The 19676-nt window shown below is 46.1% G+C and overlaps 1 protein-coding gene across 5 annotated transcripts in view; it reads right to left on the bottom strand.

The window, feature by feature from the left end:
- LOC142765739 (uncharacterized) overlaps window positions 1-19676 on the bottom strand; it is a 306400-nt gene that overhangs the window by 157523 nt on the left and 129201 nt on the right. For 3 of the 5 annotated variants that reach the window (XM_075867269.1, XM_075867271.1, XM_075867270.1), the window contains exons 2-3: window positions 16650-16736; window positions 16587-16605 (exon numbers count right to left, since the gene is read on the bottom strand). Coding sequence is in view for 2 of the 5 variants with exons in the window: in XM_075867271.1 (XP_075723386.1) it covers window positions 16587-16605; window positions 16650-16736 (106 nt within the window). In the remaining 3 variants the exon portion in view is untranslated. Of the gene's footprint in view, window positions 1-16586; window positions 16737-19676 lie in introns of all 5 variants that reach the window. The other 2 variants (XR_012884379.1, XM_075867266.1) reach the window with 1 other exon arrangement.

Here is a 19676-nt window from a genome sequence, read left to right as displayed (position 1 = left end):
TTAATGTTCCCACTTACTTAATGGCGCGAATGTTCTAATATAACATGTATTATGGGAAGAAATGCTGTCATTCCTACATGAATTATATCCGCGCGCAGTGAATATAATGTAATTTGTTTATTAAGTACATTTGGAACTTATCCGTAGCTTTCTCTTGCTCATCCAAAATCGTAGTAGTACTGATTATCATACCGCTCCTGTTCTATTTCGCTACAACTTTGGCAATAATAATAAATGACATGGCTACTTTGGCGACTTTTGGCTTCATTTCAGGCTCCCTTTCAAGTCCACCCATTGACAACATTGGGCCACAAATCGAGTATGTGCATCACCTTTTTCATGGGTTCCCCAAGCACAACAGGCATGAACAGCGACTCTATCAAGAACTCCGGCCACTTTGTAGACAAGAATTCAGCTTTCTCGTTGGCGACAAAAAACAACAACTAAAAACTGCATCAGCTGCACTCGCCTCGAAGGCTGATTAAACAGCAGAGCTGGTGGCGTCATATTGCCATCTGAGTGCTTAAATTCACTTAATGGTACATATCCCAGCACCTGCAGCTGCCAATACACGAAAGCCTGGACATCCTATTCAAAGTCAACGAACCGTTCCTGCAACGCATGTAGCGAACATCCGCTGAATACTGCGAGTGAGGCGCGTATTGGATTGGATAAACTTTTATTTGGTCCTCCAAAACACAGATCACTGTGTTGCGGGCAGCTCCCACGTGGGGACTGAGATGCCAAGCTCCTCAGCCGCCTCGCGGGCGAGGCGCGGACAATGGACGAAAAGGCTGTTTGCATGGATTGCGTCAGTGGAATCCCGGCGTTCGACTTGCGCACTGAGCATGCTCAATAGTCGAGTGGGTGCAACCACTTCTTTCGTTTGCCTGCTTTGGCCATATGCAACGTTATCTATCTATCTATCTATCTATCTATCTATCTATCTATCTATCTATCTATCTATCTATCTATCTATCTATCTATCTATCTATCTATCTATCTATCTATCTATCTATCTATCTATCTATCTATCTATCTATCTATCTATCTATCTATCTATCTATCTATCTATCTATCTATCTATCTATCTATCTATCTATCTATCTATCTATCTGTCTGTCTGTCTGTCTGTCTGTCTGTCTGTCTGTCTGTCTGTCTGTCTGTCTGTCTGTCTGTCTGTCTGTCTGTCTGTCTGTCTGTCTGTCTGTCTGTCTGTCTGTCTGTCTGTCTGTCTGTCTGTCCGTCTGTCTGTCTGACGCAGAGCACCCCCTTTTGGTCAACCCCGAACATTTTCGTTGTAGACAGCTTCTAGACTTATTGGCAGCTTCTAGACTTTAATTCCACGCACGGTGAGTGTTGGACCATCCGCAAGTTCTTCTGAAACGTTGGCCGCCGTTAAATAGGTTTCATTATTCGAGCGAACAAAAGCAGGCCCCCGCGAAACGCCAGTAGCTGCAACCACCGCATGTGACGATAATTGCGTCGCCCGAGATACTTCCTTCAGAGAAAGTGATGATCATTTGAGCGCTGTAAAAGAAACAGTTTAAAGACGATTGGAAGGGGGGGGGGCGGGGAACGAAGTTGTAAGCTTGGGGAGATCTGAATCAGGAATAAACGCCAACCACGGGCTCCGCACAGACGAGCACTGACTGCGCAAAGGACGAACAAAGGCACACGGTGCATGCATTCACCGCTTGAAAAGTTGATGAGACCTGTATGCGCGCCTCTGCGCTCTTAGAGGTGTCTTCGTGACACGATGCTTAAACGATGAATGCGTAACACGCAATGTGCGTGGCGCCACTGTACAATCAGTAACTTATTGTTTTTTTATTCCTCTCTAGTTTTTCAATTCTACCTCTGTATACACCTCAATAACACTTCAGTCGTGGTGATGAAGCTCGTTATTACAAAAGAGGAGGCAGACGGTGTTATCGCTCGCTCCACAGCCCAACGCCTCTGACGTGCATTGAAAAGGCTAGTTGTTGAAGAAACGCTCCTATATACTCGGAGGCATCTCAGAAGGCATCGAGAAGGTGTCGGTTTGATAGCCACCAAAGGCGTAATTACACTTCCGGCCCAGCTGAAACTTAGTTTAATTATGATTTTCGTGTACACCGGACATGTTTGCTTTCTTTGGGAATTCGTGCTTACTCGGTTTGCTACGGGGAAATACCAAACTATACCTCTCGCCCAACTTGGTTTCTTGCAAGAAGCGTAGTACCATTTAGAGTCGAATAATGTGACTGTTCCAGACTTGAGGTGGTGTTGCTTTCCATGCAAGAGTTAGTATGGCACCATGCGAAAAAAAGAAGAAGAAGAAGAATTCTGTCTAAGTAATAAAGAACCAACTCACCCAAGCAGCAGTTTTAGCGAAAATTGTATATGACCTTTTACAGAATACTAGCTTCATGGTAGACGAATACGTCTATTTCGTACCCTGGCGTCCCCCTACATACTTACTCTACAAATAAAAAAATCAGAGGAGGAGGAGGAGAAATAAACTTTATTATAAAAAACCAGCAGGTCTAGGTCACCGGGCCTAGGCTACAGTGTACATAGTACACCCTACATAGGCCTCCCATGAGGGGACGTCAGAGTTACTGGAATAAGGGAGCCTCCTAAATCTTCACTGACACAGCTATAGTGTCATTCGTTTTCTCTTCCAGGCAGTTTGCATTGCAAGCAGGTGCTCTATCTAATCAACGACGCTTGAGGCTCCTTCAAAAAAAAAAAACAAAACAAAACACTATAATAATGTCATGTAGTGAAAGGAGTATCCTTAACGGAAGTAATATTGCTCGGCAGAAGCGTATATAGAATCACGCCAGGCATCAAAACCCGTACATTGCTCAATGAGTGGGTGTCTTGAAAGTCAACGCATTACAGAGTTCTCAGACGTATTTAATCGCTGTCAGCTGAAAAAGCTTTCAACGCAGCGAGCAGCTGTTTACGGAAGCATAGTGGCCGTAAGCAGCCGAATTCCTAAAGAGAAGAACTATGACGTAATGGGTACTCAACATCTGAACTAGCAGTAGGCATTCAGGACATGTGTTTTGAAGCGGCCAATGTTACGCGTGCAGTAAGTAATTCGTTTGCTTACGGCACGGTTGAGGCATGCACCAATAACCAAAGCAACACAATTAAGAATGCAACGTGCAAGGTGCACAGTTACGCAGTCGCCATCTTCTTTTGAAGGGGAAGTTGGAGCGTTCTCCAAGCAACTTTTCTGTGTGTGCGGGGACTATTATATCGATTGCCATTTATTCTTCATAAACTACGTGCAAAGAAGTAAATAGAACACTCGAGGTCACGACTCACCCAGCTCCCCACTTAAACCCAGCCAGTTCTGGCCTCAGCTGTGTTTCGGATTTCGGGGCCCGACGCTGACGTATAGTTGAATGAATTCAGCTGAAATGCAAGCCAGGCCGACAAGCGTACAACCGCGCTAACAAGACAGCCGTTGTCCAAGATGGATCGCATGGAGTTGGACAAACGCGACTTGCGTGTGCAATACGTCTACGATGTGTAGACCAGCGTGTAGGCTTCTTTCTCCAATTCCGAGAGCACCGGCCGGCAGTCCGACAAGTTGCTTCGGGTGATGAAAGAAAGACAACCGTTTCAACACCCGTGAAAGCGAACACTCGACGGCTACAATGGGGTTGAACAGCACGCTGCCGGCGTCGACTACCGCCAGGCGCCGACAATATCTCCAATGTCCTTCCACTCCTGGACCCCCCGTGGAACCGAGGCGGGATCCAGGACTGGCGCCATGCCTTTTCACTTCCGCCAGCTATGCGTGCGACGCGACAGGGCCTCGCCCGCCGTGGCTACTGTATACAGTGTCACTGTGGTCGAAGTGCTCGAACGAGAGGTAGAAAATGGAGGGGGGAGTTTACAGGATGACTTTGCCTTTTGTGAACTCCCGTTCGCTCCGTTTACACGCGTACTCCCATGTTGTTCGTGCGGTACTATATACCTCGTTTTCATGCCGATTCTGTTGCACACAAGCGGCATCAACGCCCCGCGCCGCCACCAGTCCGGGCTTTTTTGTTGGTCTCGTTGCACCCCTTAACTCCCGGCCATTGTTAACGCGAGAGAGGCGCGACCGCCTCACCCCAGCAGCGGCAGACGAGCGGCGGGCGTGCGCACAAATATTCCAAACGGAAGGCAGCCCCCCTCCCCTCCCCCCAAAGTAATACACGCGTATGTACACGATTCTTCGCCTGAAGTGGCCCAGAAACGAAAAAAAGAGAGCATGGCCAAGGTGTGTGTGCACTGAAATCAGGCAGGCAGACACGGTGTGACGGTGAGTGGGGGAGAAGGAGCTGGCATTATAGACTTCGGAAGACCGGGAAGTATAGCGAAGAACCTAGGCACGGGGGAGTCAATGGATGGGCCATTTGTAAAGGAAGCCGCATGTTCGTTCGGGTGCCGGACAAAAAATGGCCAGCGGCAGCGGCAGACAGCGAGTCGCTTGCCTTCTTGATGGCGGCGCGTCGCTCTTATTTTCGCCCCGCTCAACAGAGGGCGGGACAAGCCGAGAACAAGCAGGGTTCAAAAAGGACCCCGGCTGGAGGAGCTCCTTCTTTATTCTTCAATAGGAACGCGAGCGGACACATGCAGACTGCTGCCGCTGCGGACAATGCTGTTTGAAGAAGGACCGTGACCCACAAGGCGAGCAAGCACGAATCAGTAGGGGATGGGGGGGGGGGCTAGGAATGTTGGGGCACAATCTGAGAGGAGGAGGGGGGACGTCGTGTCGAAGCATCGTCGCCATCGCTTTTCACCTATAAATCAGCTCCTTGTTACGGGATAGGGGTCGGCTCACAATGAGGTGTGTTGGGGTATCCCGCCTTCCGTGCCCCCTCGAGGGGTTCTCTCGACCATGACGGACGGACAGGCCAAGCCGGCGCGCCAAACGCCGCGCCGAATCAGCCGTAATGACACTTCAAGAGCGAATCCTTGGAATCCAGGCTGCGGGCCTGCGATTCTCAAATCATCTCCTCTCTCTGTTTAGATCGGCGTTTCGCCAGAGGTGTCTAGGCATACGAGAAAGACGAAATATATTTTATATGGTAAGGCAGAAAGTGTTGCTTGTTTGTGCAGATTAATGATAACACAAGGTAGTCATACAGACATGAACACATAGAAAGAATAATTGCTGGGGTGTCACCTCCCAAATCCAACTTATGATTGTGCGAGGGGCTCTAGTGGAGAGCTCCTAAAATCTTATACCACCTGTGGTTCTTTAGCGTGCGCCCATACCAAATCTAAATACACGGCCTCTAGCATTTCAACTCCATTGAAATTCGGCTACCAAGGGAAGGATTCGAACCTGTGACCTCCAGGCCTGCAGTCTAGCACAGTGAAGACCCCATGGCGGGTGGACAGGGACCCAAGACTGTGTCGTTCTGATCTATACGCTTGTATCCATCTCTGTACGTCTAGCTTCCGTTATCACGTCTTCTCGTTGCATCTCTTTTTCGAAGCCTTTCTTATTCATGTATGGTGAAAGACACAACGGAAGAAATACCAGCGAAGGAAAGCTAAACTGAGCTAGAAGGAAAGAGAAAAGACCTACAATGCAGAACAAGCAAGGACCACACGAATTGATGTCCAGTGTGTTCTTGTCGGAGTTGCATCAACCCATCTCAGAGGCAGGATGAGTGGATATCATAAAATTACGTCGCCCAAGGAAGGAAGGACTCTTTCATTCCAATAGTTTGCACCACACCCCCAAAGAATGGGCAGTGTACTGCACTTATAGCGTGTCACATCACAACAGTGAGCAGCGCGAAATCGAGCATCGTTCGGCGGTCGGTTTTTTTTCCTTTGTGTCTTCTCCGTGTAGAAAATATATCTACGTGAGAAAAAAAAAGAGATAGCTGATACAGAAACGATCATGCGAGAAATCGGCGTCTTCCAGAAGGTCAAAAAATAAATTGACAGAAGCTGGGAGAGGTGACGGCGATTGTTAGCCATTCATTCTCAACGCATGTTTCTACACCAGAGGGGGGGGGTGGCATGCAAGCCTCTCTCTCTCTCTCTCTTTATGAAGTGTGTTCAAGAACAGGCCTGTAGAGGTGCTAGAGTCGCCAAAAAGGCACCGGGCACCACGGGAAGGTGTACGCAGTTTATGTCCTTCTCCAACAGGGCGGGAGTTCCGTGATGGAGGGCCTGTTCCTTTTCTTCAACCCATGCCGCGACCGTAGCATCCGAAAGAAGAGGCGGTAAATGCGCGGAGAAAAGGGGGTTGGGTAGGCGACGGGGAGGGAATGTGTATGTTATACACGTCATTCTCCAAGCTGTACGGTGTATACGTACAAGGCTGCGGTAGAATCGCTTTCACCAGTGCGTGTGCGTTTGAAAGCTTCGAGAGGGCACCCCCTTGTTGAAGGTAAACATGACCCTCGTTACCCGCTGCGACGACATTCGGGAAACGCGTGACTCTTTCTTTGTCCCTCCCCTCTCCCTCCTTTTCTTTTTTTGTGATATACCAGGTTGCATTCTCCAGCCGTCGCCACTCGGAGGCGAGCGTGAGTTCAGTCCGTGTGGGTTCCACTCCAGAGTTTATACTGTGTCTTAAAGCGCACTTCCAAATAGCAGAGAAGGTGATAATGAGTACCATGATATCGATCTTGTTGGGACAGTAGAGACAAATATTAAGTCGATGTTGATTGGTGAAATAGCGGCCCCGAAAACTCGCAGTGCTACTTTCGTGCCAACGAAGCGCTTATTTTGAAATGAAATACCGTTTTAGTGGACCGCGTCCCGTTAAGCGTGCACGCTTCGAATTACCCGCCTCACACTGGAAACTTTCACATACCAGTTGCAGCGCACAACGTTGCCCGGCCTTTTCTGCGCGGCCACCGTGACTATACAGTAGCGGCAGAACGAAAGTAGCGGAAGCCAGAGCAGCTACAATGCCCATTAAACCACTTGTTGCCATGGCCTCCGAGATGAGAGCCTTGCTTGGTTCAACTGGGGCCCCGTTAGATGGCAAGATCTGTCGAGTTTATCCAGGCGAAAATTCAACTTCTCAACCACTCGCGCCAATTCCCATAGTAACGTCCGGTGGTTCTTTTATTTTTTCTATGAATCAAACAAAAACGAACATGCAGCGTTTTGAAACACCCCTTGATGCACAAAAGGTTCTTTATTTAGTTCAGCTAGTTTAATTGCAAGTGATTGATTGTAGGCAGTAACTCTGACGTCATAGGTATCATTTTGCGATTGTTATACTCGTGGAGCACGTGTTCTCGTGTATTTACCTTAATATCTCGGTAAACATGGCACTGCTGATGATAATATTGTCGTTTTAGACGTCACACATTTAGATTTCACTCTGACGTAAATATTTATTTGACTTTAAAGTCCCTTCAAGCAAAGGCATAGCCAAAAGTATTTTCAAGTGAGAAGTTCAACCACACTTTTATATGTTCTTGCATGAGTTTTGAGTGTGCGTGTGCGCAAAATCAAAATAATATCGGGGTTGGGCAAGGTTGAAATGAAGTTCACTCGAACTGTATTTGCCTTCATTTTTGGGCTTTTTGCGGCATCTCTGTATCACACATTAGAGAGTTATGGTATACCGGGCTTACCGGATTACCGGGTGTACCGTGATACCGGAATCGAAGTGCGCATGCGCAGATACGTACGTCATTCGTACCGCTTCCCGTACGTGCGGTACTTTTTCAGATTTCACGTTACCGTGGTAGCGTAGGTGTACGTAGTGTACGTAAACATGGCGACGCTCTAGGACGCCCGCTTAGAAGTGATTTTGGCGTAGTCGTTGAAAGATTCACCTTGTGTGCAGCAAACGACTGTTCAAAGTGGCTTCGCTTGCCTTCAGTTAGCTTCGATGACTGGGTATTACGGATAAGTTGGCGTAGTTCTTGAGATAGGTTCCCATTTCGAACGCGTCTAGGCCTAACTACAAGATCGATGTAAACAAATCGGCAACATAGATGTTTCCGCGTTTGGTGCGTGGTTCATAATTATTTACTTTTATTATCACTAAATTAAACTTCTAACAATGCTTCGCGCGGTGGCATAGGCAATAATTCTCGTTTCTTTTCATTTTCACTGTTTATTTTATTAATCATATAATTGGTGGCGCCACCATCCCAGCTTGGGCACGTAAACCACATAAACGCTATCACGCTAAACTATAAGACGCTGCTTACAACGATTGTTTCCTGCACGGTAACGCTAGTTCCTTAACCTACGCTATCGCGCTAACGCTAAACTATAACTGTGTATTACCTCGCAATGCTTTCAGAGTTATCCACTTTCACTGTTGTGAAAAAATCGCCTCCAATTCGCCACTATAGGCAATTCAACAAGTTGTACAATGGAGTGTTCATTTATTGAAAGGATACGAAGAGTCCTCACGGGTCAATACACTCGATATTCTCGCGTTCAAAGCGGCTTCATATATAGTTTACGCTATTCGACAAAATCTGGAAACTATACTTGACACAGTCTAAGGGGAGTCAACAACCTATACAGGAGCAACCAGACCAGTCGCGACGCTGCAGACAAACCAAGTTCCACGGCCCCAGAGACACATAGGTATACATGGCATCGCTGCACTTGCTACGGAGTTAATTGCATGTAACACCAGAAAACGGTTACGAGTCAAGGAGCGATGCGCCTACCGCGTGTCTTCGACGCTCGCGCACGTTGCGAACATGACAGGTCGTTGACCTTTACCTCGGCGATTTCATGGAACCCGGTGGCACGCAGTGCGCTTAATAAGATAGAAAGAAAGAAAGAGAAAAGGATGGAAAAATAAAACAATGAATGAGAAAAAAATGAAAGAAAACGTTCTTTTTAAATTAAAATTATATAAGGAGAGGTTGGTGCCAATGCGTGGCGCCGGTTACTCCTCTTCTCTCGCACAAAAGTCGACATCACACATTTTGTAGCAAGCACAAGGCTTATACATATGTACATAGCACAGCGCTTAATGAGTTCACGTTTTTTAACACTGAGTGTCCACACCACACAGACATGTGTCCACACTACATAGAAATGTGTCCACACCACACAGTTTGTACAAGAACACAAGTATAATCACGCCAATTTAAGTGTTCACACAAAACATGACACTTCGATAAAATGTCTAAGCTGATCTTGCCGCTTGAGTACTGAACTGTTTTCAAAAAGGTTTTCTCAAAAGTGTCGTAGTGACTTCTGTCACTATTGGACAGCAATTGACGGCGGGCGTCGTAGCGTCGTCCTACTCCATGCAGGGGGCACAAAGCGCGCTCAAGAATCATTCATCCAACGCACCCGATGTCAGACGCGGATTCAGCGAGCGGAATCCAAGCGTGGCAAGTCAGGCGGACTCGCATGCCTCAATTCGTTCGATCTAAACACGTAGTCTATAGGCAACGACAAAACGACGCCCAAACCAGCACGTATACAGTTCTCGTGCTTTATAGTGCTTGTGCTGGTTTTGCGTCTTCTTTGTTTTGTAGCCCCGTAATGTGCGTTGTTGATCAGTTACAAATTCAAGTACAATTACCGTATCATCATCATCATCATCATCAGCAGCAGCAGCAGCAGCAGCAGCAGCAGCAGCAGCAGACTGACTACGCTCACTACAAGACAAAGGCGTCTCCCATGTTCCGCCAGTCAACTCGATCATGTGCTTGCTGCTGCCACCTTATACCCGCAAACTTCTCGTATAAGAATACAAAAAAAAAAAGAAGTGCTTGGAAGGACTCGCTGAAGAAATTATTGTGCGAGAACGAGCGAATTCGTTATATATATATATATATATATATATATATATATATATATATATATATATATATATATATATATATATTATATAAATATCAGTTCAGTTCGCGAACGGACACTCATGGAGGTCACTCACGCGAACGCAGACACTATATATATAGCGTGCATTCATGAAAATGCGATTGCAGAGTCTATACGCATACATTGTATGCAAACATGTATGCACTTGCTAAACAAAATTTATATACGCTGTCTTACGCATTCGGCTAACACAGTGTGGGACAACTGTCTTCTTTTTTCATCGCAGTCAATTATTTTGATCCCTCCCCCCCCCCCCTTCTTTCCTCCCGAATGCTTTCTGCATTCGGGAGGAAAGGTGGTTGTGATTTTTCAGTGCCAGTGGACGAATGCTTTCTGCGCCTGAGTTGGTTTTGCAGTGCCAGTGTAATCGGCGCACCCTTCACCAAGCGACTATGCGTCCTCTGACGACGTCACCATGTGACGTCAGAAGAACGTGACTGCTTTTGGCAACCTTCGACGTCACTATAAAGGTCATCACGGTATGATAATTTTTGCATCACATCGTGCCGACGGAGAGGCTCTGTTTCGGGCGTTTGATGAGTCATCTAGGGTTTTCAAAGTAAAAAGCATAGAAATAATATCAATAAAGCATCACTCGATTGATCAGACACGCACAGGCGTGCGAAGCCTGCCGATAATCGGCTAAATATAAATCAAAAAAGGGTGAAACAAACGAAAAGAACTCGGACGCGTGTGTGGCAATACTGATTTACCGGGGAAGACAGAAAGACAAATCGTGGAAGTAAGGTAAAGCGATGAAGATCAACATGCCACAGGTAAATTTAGCATAGACCACATGCAACAATCGTTATGTGCAGCTTCGCTTTCGCGCCATTTCAAGCGTTTATGTGAGCTAGCTGCAGTAACCCACCACACTCCTCCATAATACCTGGGTAAAGCTTCATGGCATAACGAACGAAGCGAAACGTAATACTCTACGGAGTGGGAGAGCTATATATATAGCTATGATCTGGATATGTGATGCCGTGAGATATACCCGAAAAAAAGAAAATAAATACGGAAAGGCTCAGAAGCGCGACAAGCGCCAGTCAGTCGGCAACAACCACTGAGAACGTCCGAGAGTGGCGCAAAAAGGAGAATGCGTTGTTTTGTTTTCGTAAATAGGTGACTGTAAATGGGTGAATGTTGCACGCATTTTCAGCGTTACAACGGCCGTTTCGTTCGTGCTGCGTGGTAATATGGACAGAAGAAAGTAATTACGTGGTGGAGGCTCCCAAACGGAGAAAAAAGGACTACATTGCGTTATATATACACGCGCACGTAACAAATGAGGTTGGTCGAAACGAGTCGTGCGAAAAAAAATTATATCTATTACGTGCTCTTTCTCTCACATTACAGCACGAAGTGAGAGAGTCTACAGTATATACTGGAGTTGCACGAGAGGAGTGGGACGTTAATAACGTAGATCTGTTGGTACGTATCCGTATTGTTGAAAAAGTGGGAAAGAAGCATATGTAGTCACAGTAAGACAGAGGTCGGCGCTATATTCGCGTGTCTATGCTTGTACGCTCGTTTTGTTTCTCACTGTTTTACCTGTGAAAGGTTGGGGTGCAAAGGCCCACGATGCTTGAGCGGTGAGTTGGGCGAGGTAATTTTTCGCAGCAGCGTATTGTGTGCGCGAAGTGCCGGAGGAAACTGACTGTGGTCGCGCTTCCATGCGTTCTCAGTTTCTCGCTGGACGAGCAAATAATGATTTCGCTTCTCATGCGCAGAACAGTTTCGCGCCTTCCTCCGCATATTCAATACCTACAGACGATGAGAAGAAAGAAAGAAAGGAAGAAAGGAAGAAAGAAGGAAATAAAGAAATAAAGAAAGACAGAAAAAGAAAGAGAGAGAAAGAAAGAAAGAAAGAAAGAGAGAGAAAGAAAGAAGCGAAAGAAAGAAAGAAAGAAAGAAAGAAAGAAAGAAAGAAAGAAAGAAAGAAAGAAAGAAAGAAAGAAAGAAAGAAAGTAAGAAAGAAAGCCGGGGTTAATAAATGACTCTCTCGCGGGGCAGCATATCCTGGCGCAAATGACTCTGCGCGGCTAATAAATCTTTTCTCGGCCCGTTCTCTCCTTGCCTGACACCATGGTGAACAAATGGATCACGGCGCTGCAGCCTATAGGCCAAGCCGGTCACTCTCGCTATTGATTCTGACTGTTCATTTGGTGCTACCTGAAAATGTGACTCGCTCGTAGTGCATACCTTGCTGGAACCGCGAGTGGCTGCACTAATAAGAATTTAAAAAAAAGGGGGGGGGGGCGAATAGAGAAATGCAAGTAGATGAATGAGGCCTTCCGCTCATCTGAACGCAGCAGGGTTTGGCTATGCAGTTACCATCGCTGGCTAATGCAAGTTTTCTTTTTAATGTAATTAATGCAAATGAGTTGATTGGAGGTGCTTGATTTAGCCGGCGAGACGGCGTTATTTTTCCACAGCTGTGATAAGACAAACCACAAAGAGAAATATAAAAAAAATTATATCACAGCACATCTGAGGAGTGAATGATGATTAGTGGGTGAAGCTCCAGGGGATCATTCGGCTAACAGTGAATCTCTCGTACATAGCGCACACGAACATGTAAGTGAGTGACAGCAAGTGTGTATACAATGTATAAAATGTTGTTTTATTGGCCGTATATGATATTGAAGTATATTGCTTTCCATTCGTTAAGACTGTCTTATGATCAATGACATGAAGATTTAAGGATTCTTGGATGGTGTATAAGTTGACGTTCGCAATGACGAGGTCTATACACGTCCCCACGGTTGTGTGTTGGTTGTTTGCAGTCATATGAAATGCATATCAGAGCATATTGCACTGTTTTATGCTGCACTGAAGCCAGTCGTCGTTCATGATATCTACATTAAGGTGGCCAGCAAATAATAAGGGGTTGTTCTTGTATTTTGTATCACAGTTTCGCATTGCAAAGCACTGCTATATGCCAGAATGATGTATTCCATAGTCGCATAGTATAGGTGCTTCATCGTCATAATCGTCAACAACGTCATGATCATGCGTAGAGTGGGTACAATGCATGTGCTGTGCCGTGATGGCAGAAAGGGAATGTGAGATGTGGAACCCGTTTGTTCTTTATAAGCTTCATCGTCATCGCCATCGTGGGACGGAGGCGGGCATGGCTCGACCCTAACGAGCTTCGCCCCTAAAAGTTTAGAAGTCCTTGCCCTATGAGCAAAAATGAGGCAAGAAAAGTTTGCTGTATGCGCGTCTGACTTCTCTCTTTCTTCCCTTCCTTTTTTCTTTTTTTCTTTCCTTCTCTCCTCCTTACTTTCCTACCTGTTTTCTTTCTTTCTTTATGTTTTTCGTTTTCTTTTTTTTTCTCTTCATTCCTTTCATTCTTTCTTTTGGACTTGCGCAATGCTTCATTAATTCATTTATGTATGTTATGTATAACTTCGAGTAGCTGGTCACAATAATACCGAGAAATTATCTCGAGACCTGTACGGTATTTCTTTTTTGCAAATAATTGTTTGTACTTCCACCCTGTAACGGCCCACTTCTGGGCTAACAGTATAAATAAATGAAATGAAGAAAATGAAATGAAATTCATGCCTGTAAACGGACCTTCATCAACGTGCACGCTTACCTTGCTTCAGGCAACAACGACAACAGCACATTCGTATCTGGACCACCGTGAAAATGTGGTAACGTAAAATAAAAGGTGAGTGCAATAAAAAGTCAGACTGCCATGTGATAAACGACTCATCACCTACAAGCCTGCGGATTCGAATGCATTGCTTACCGCAAAACAGTGCGTACAAATACGCGCGTAACCGGCGCCACTTGGTGGGCCATATTTCTGTAGATGCCCACGTAAACGCCTACTGCAGAATTTGGGAGTCTTCTTCTGTCGTTCAGTGTACCACGGGATGGCTTTAGGCTCTCCCATAGTCGAGTACTAAGTACTTGAAATCGTTAACCATTTTTTCTAAACACACAGTCGTTTGTTAGTGTTATAATAGACTGACATCTTCCAATAACTATACTGAAGTTCTGCATTCAGATAAACAGCACGTGGGGTCGCGTTCAAATTCTCGTCTGCTCGTCCATACTCCAAAGTATTAGCGTTCACACGTCAGCTAAATATCTATTGATCAGAGATGTGAGTCAACGGTGGTTGAGGCATGCCTTCGCCTCCCCGGGCAATGTTTTTCGCAGTAATTCTCGATTAACATGTCTCGTAGGTCCTCCTTTTTTATAAAAAATGCTCCTGCTAGATTGCAACCCCAGAAAACTCCCAGATATTTAAATGTGCGATATTCAACGATGCCAACTGTATCACGATATATGGAAGATATCTCAAAGAGCATTTGAAATGTGTTAAAGAAATTGGCAGATCCCACGTCACCGTGGGAATCGATAATATGCCAAGTGCGATTGAGAAATGTTGATATGTCACTATGAAATCAGCATAACGTTATGAGGTGGACGTAAATGATACATGACTTCCATGTCATGATTATCATGTTCGGATGTGTCGTTTACCTTCGTCATCTATATTTACGTCACCTGATACCAAATTTATTATATGTCAAGCTAGCGAAACGGCCGCGAGCGCGTCATGAAGGGCCCAATATACTCCAATGTAGCGTTGTCGCTCGCGCACGTTGGGCACAGCGATGCTGCGTTAGCAAAACGCGATCCATCTAGAGTCTGACGCCAGGCGCGACCAGCGTCCGTCGGCGCGGCCCGACGGCAAACGGCGCGAAATGCGACATGCTGCATTTCGCGCCGATGCGTTACCCAGACAACACTGCATCACCCTTTTTTCGTGACGGAGGGACGCCGAACGCCCTGAATAGCGCATGCGTCAAAGCAACGCAGCGCGGCGGGTGCCGGCGAGTATATGGCTGGACCGGCGCCTCGCGTGGCAACGCCGGCGTGACGCGACGAAGTGAACGCCGGCGAGCATGCCCACCGCGTCACGTCGAAATGTATTGGCGCCTTGACTGTGGCCTGTAGTCATGTTCTCATACAACACGCATCTCATGATTATCATGTTTGCACCAGTCACTTACCTTCGTCATCCATTGGCGTCACGTTGTAATACCAATTTTGGCACATGTGAAGCTAGCGAAACGGCCGCGAGCGCATCATCAGTGTGGCATGTAGTCATGTTGTTACATGACACGCATGCCGTGATTATCATGTTTGGATGTGTCATTTACCTATGTCGTCCATTCGCGTCACGTGATACCGAGTTTGGTACATGTGAAGCTACCAAAACCGCCGCGAGCACATCATGAGCATAGCATTTAGTCATGTTGTTATACCTGACAAACATCTCATGTTTATCATGTTTGCACTGCTGTCATACCTTCAACATCGATTTACGTCCCGTAATACTAAATTTGGTATAAGTGAAGCTAGCGAAACGGCCACCAGCGCATCATGAGCGTGGCATGTATTCATGTTGTTACATGACGCGAATCTCATGATTATCATGTCTGCACCAGTCGCATACCTTCGTCATCAATTCCCGTACTATATTGCCAAATTTTGTTTTTGTATATATGACGCTACCGAAACGGCTGCGAGAGTATCATGAACTTGGCATATAGTCGTGTTATTACATGACACGCATGTCATAATTTTCACGTTAGGGTCTGTCGCTTGTGTTCGCCATGCAATAATGCCACACCATACCAGTTTTGAAACCTTACATGTGAACGAAACCACCGCAAGAGCTGCAGGACCATGAAATGTAAATCATGACATACGTGACAGACATGTCATGATTTTCATGTTATGACGTCTCAAATATGTTCTTGATACACTCGTGTTATGCCATACCAAGTTTGGTATAGATACCGTTATTGAAAGAACCAGAACAGCTAAAAGTCGTAGGTGGCTAGATAGATAGATAGATAGATAGATAGATAGATAGATAGATAGATAGATAGATAGATAGATAGATAGATAGATAGATAGATAGATAGATAGATAGATAGATAGATAGATAGATAGATAGATAGATAGATAGATAGATAGATAGATAGATAGATAGATAGATAGATAGGAGTCCAAACGGGTTCACTTGAAGAAAAAAATGTGAGACCGAGTCCTCGTAAGGGAAATTTTGGTGATTGTGAGTGCGAGTGAGTTCTATGTAGAGGCGAGATATATTTCATGAGTGAGTGTTAGTGAATGCTTTACCTCTCTGTCCTTCTATTTTTCTCCTCCCCTTCTTGCTCAGTGAGCCCCATTTTGTATGCCCACATACACCCGCCATATAGCCCAATCTCACGTTTCTGTGTGCATGGTAGGCGTCGACTGCCAACGGCTGATTCAAGACCTTTCCATATTGCCACGATGGCGCCTCATCTACGAAACCCTGCCTCATGCGAGCAAAAGGACAAACACGAAGAAGCAATGAACTGGCGCGCGTCTTGCATAGGCGGCACCCAGTCAAGCCATACCATGCGTCCGCAGCCGTAAAATACACAGCAGGCCGCTGAAAGAGGATGTGCTCGCTGCTTAGCCGTCAGCATTGACAACCACTGGAGGCAAAGTTTATAGCGCCCTTTGTCATCAGCGAAGCGACGGTTTCGGTGGCGATAAACTCAGCAGCCAGTGGTTATAGATATCGATGCTAGAGGGCAGATAGAACATAATTTCATTTTCTTTCTTTTTTTTCTTGCTGATCAGGAAGCATGGCTTCTCAAGTAATATGGAGTATCTACACCATTATGAAAAGGATAATTCATAACCACCTGTTCCATACTGACCTTCTCAATCCATGCGGACCTTGAAGTATGTTCACATGTGTGCGTTTCACAATCAATGCGGACCTTGAAGTATGTTCACACGTGTGCGTTTGTGTGGTGATGTGCTCAAGCGGACTTGCTGAATTCCGACAAAGCTGGATCCTCCACCTCCTGCGTACGGCAATGCAAGATAATTAGTGAAGGGAAGTGGTGGGCCATATGAGATTCAGTGCCACACATTTGCTAAAGACAACGTGCAGGCACGCACCCCGAAGGGCCGTCTACGAACTCGGCCGTCAATAGGCAGATTTAGTTGCGCGTCCGCAGCAGCCTTATACCGACGCAGCCTGCCAGCCATTCACCATTGGAGGATGCGTCCGTACACTCTAAGCCAAAAGGGAGCAACAGGGGTATAGGGGTTGCTCATTTCAGGGAGCAATTGCATTGCCACTCCCATTACTCCCCTAAAAGGAGTAACTGCAGAGGGACGAACCATTGTTCTCCTTTCAGTTCCTCCTTCGGAGGATGAACAGTTTCTCTCTCCAGATGCTCCCTGCGGACCAACAGTTACCCCCACCATGCAGTTGCTCCTTGCGGACCAACCAATACTTTCACCAATTGCTCCCATAAGACTAACTGTTAGTCTTTACCGTTCCTCACGCATGTTCACAGTTACTCTCTGAGGACCAACTGCACATGCTTCCAGTCACTCCTTGTGGAAATGAATATTTATCTGGAGTATGCTTGTCACACGCTTAACACATGGCGAGAGCTCCATGGAAGAGCACTGCTTGGGTGCTTCTAACACAAAAAGTGGACAATAGTGAAAGGAAAAGAAAAAGCTTTATTGTTCTTTTTTTAGGCGACGTGCGAGCACACGTATATGGCTGCTGTGTACGCACAACTAAATCTGTCTAAAGACATTCACTCTATTGCTATCCTCTTTTCTGCCAAACTGCAACCACAGAGCCACACGTGACGCGAGGCTTGAAGGACTCTCTTTTATGACTCGTAAGGGGCGGCGGGAGTCATAACCCTTAAGGAGTCGACATATAGAGATGCCTGGCAAATTGTGTATAGTGCGCGCCATGGACTGCCACTTCTGTTCTGGACGCAAATGCTAAGCAACGCCGTGTAAAAGGTGTTTACACAAGTGGTGGACAGGCAGCGCCGCTTTAAGTGCCGTCGAACTACTCATACTTCCAGCACAGCTCTGTCCTCCAGTGAACTAGAAGACGGCGGCATTGCTTATATACAAACTTTATCGTTTCCTTTCCAAAGCCTGAGTTCTTGCGTGCTAACTTGCAGCCGTAAACACAGACGCCCCCGCGCGTCGGGACAAGTGAAAAAACACAGTGTACGTGTACCACTTATTTGGATTGCCGAGAGATTTGACACAGAGGTTACGTTTGTTCACATAACACAGAGGAACGTTGTGGTTTCCTGTTCACACGAGTTCTTTCAGGAATACGACTCACTACCGCGGTGCAGATGGTCTCTATATCTGCACGCTCCCGCACTCCTTGTGTGTGCGAGAGGGCTGTGCGGCCTGTCGCTACGCGGTCTGTGTACGCGAACAAACCAGTAAACTTAAGAAAGATCAAATGCTGATCTAGTTGGTGACCATACTTGAACGTCTTTAAACAGCACAACTACGACGCGCACAAAAGGAAAAGGAGGACACGACACAGCCAAGGTCCAATCCCAGCCAAGGCCATGTGATCAAGTGACTTGGGTGTGAGGGTTGTAGAAGTCCTTTTCATTTCTCTTTCGTGTGCTTTGAATAAAAATTCACTTGCGAGTCAGCGCCGCGGTGTGTTCTTCTTTCCTCTTCGTCCGCGTCGTCATTGCACTGTTGCGAAAATGTCCGAGCAAAGCTTTTTTCTCGTTGAGGCAACTAATGAAAGCCAACACATGATTAAACCAAGAGAGGCGTACGAAGAATTGTTTGTCAGTTTTCAACCATACTGCAAAGGTCAAGACAAAAAAAAGAGAGAACACAAGGAGAAAGACAGGGAGGTTAACCAGGGCTGAGCCCCGGTAGGGTATACCCTGCACAGGGGAAGGGGAGAGGCGAAGGAACGTTATAGAGGAGGAGATAGGTCACTGACTGGGCCAACGCGTATACAGTTTCACCATCACAAACGATGAAACAGGCTGGTGTCTTTGAGAAAATGCAACAGTGCTTTCGTTGCCTTTCGGAAATTGGATGGGCAGTGCCATGGTCCCAATACTTTCTCGACAGTGAAATCACTTCTGTCCAGTTGATTTAAAACACTTCGCAGGCGAAGCCTCTCGTTTATGTATGCCGGGCAGTAACATAAGATGTGTTTAACAGTCTCATCAACGGCGCAGTCGTTTTTCTTTTGTAACTTTCACATCCATGTAACAAAAAACTTTGCAAACACTTGTTTGGTCCCGTAGCCTAACTGGCTAGTAGAGGGACCAATTGTGTGACATACCTACATACTTACGCAAGCGGTTACACAGCGACAAAGGACATCAAGCTGGATACAATGTTTAAAAATAGAAAAAAAGCAAAAAAAAACACATGATTGCACTCTGCGCTGTCGGCTATCCCTATTTTAAATGAGTAGGCATTGGTGAAGGCTACACCCAGACGAGGTAAAAAAAAATTGAACTTGTCTATGTGGAGTACTGTTTGCGTCATCAATATGCGCACCCGCAATAATTACGCGTTTGATGCTCTGCCGATTGAGCTACGCCTTTAACGCGATATTGCTGAGCTCATTTCACAGAACTTCGGGTGTTGGTGTCGGTGGCGTTTGCGACGTCTTTGATTGAGCGTTGCTCGTGAGTTAAAATTCGAGATACCTCGAAGCAAAGAAATAATAATAAAAAATCTCCGCTTCGCGTGGGACAGGGGATTTGAACATGCGACACCTTTCTCAGTGGTGCGATTCGTTCAGTTCTGCTCGGTCACACGCATACGTCATTTAGCGTGCTAACGGCGAGATATTTTGTGTATACAACGTTTAGCGTTGGCGCCACTCGCACCTCACAATTTCTTCAGCGGCTTCACAAGTTCTTCAGCGGCCAGATGAAAACAGGTAAGAAAGATGCAGCGAATCACGAGCACACTTGGGGCAG

Source organism: Rhipicephalus microplus, chromosome 6 (genome assembly GCF_043290135.1).
Source record: "Rhipicephalus microplus isolate Deutch F79 chromosome 6, USDA_Rmic, whole genome shotgun sequence".
Lineage (NCBI taxonomy): Eukaryota > Metazoa > Arthropoda > Arachnida > Ixodida > Ixodidae > Rhipicephalus > Rhipicephalus microplus.
The sequence above is the reverse complement of the archived record's forward strand: the minus strand, read 5'-3'. Positions and strand labels throughout refer to the sequence as shown.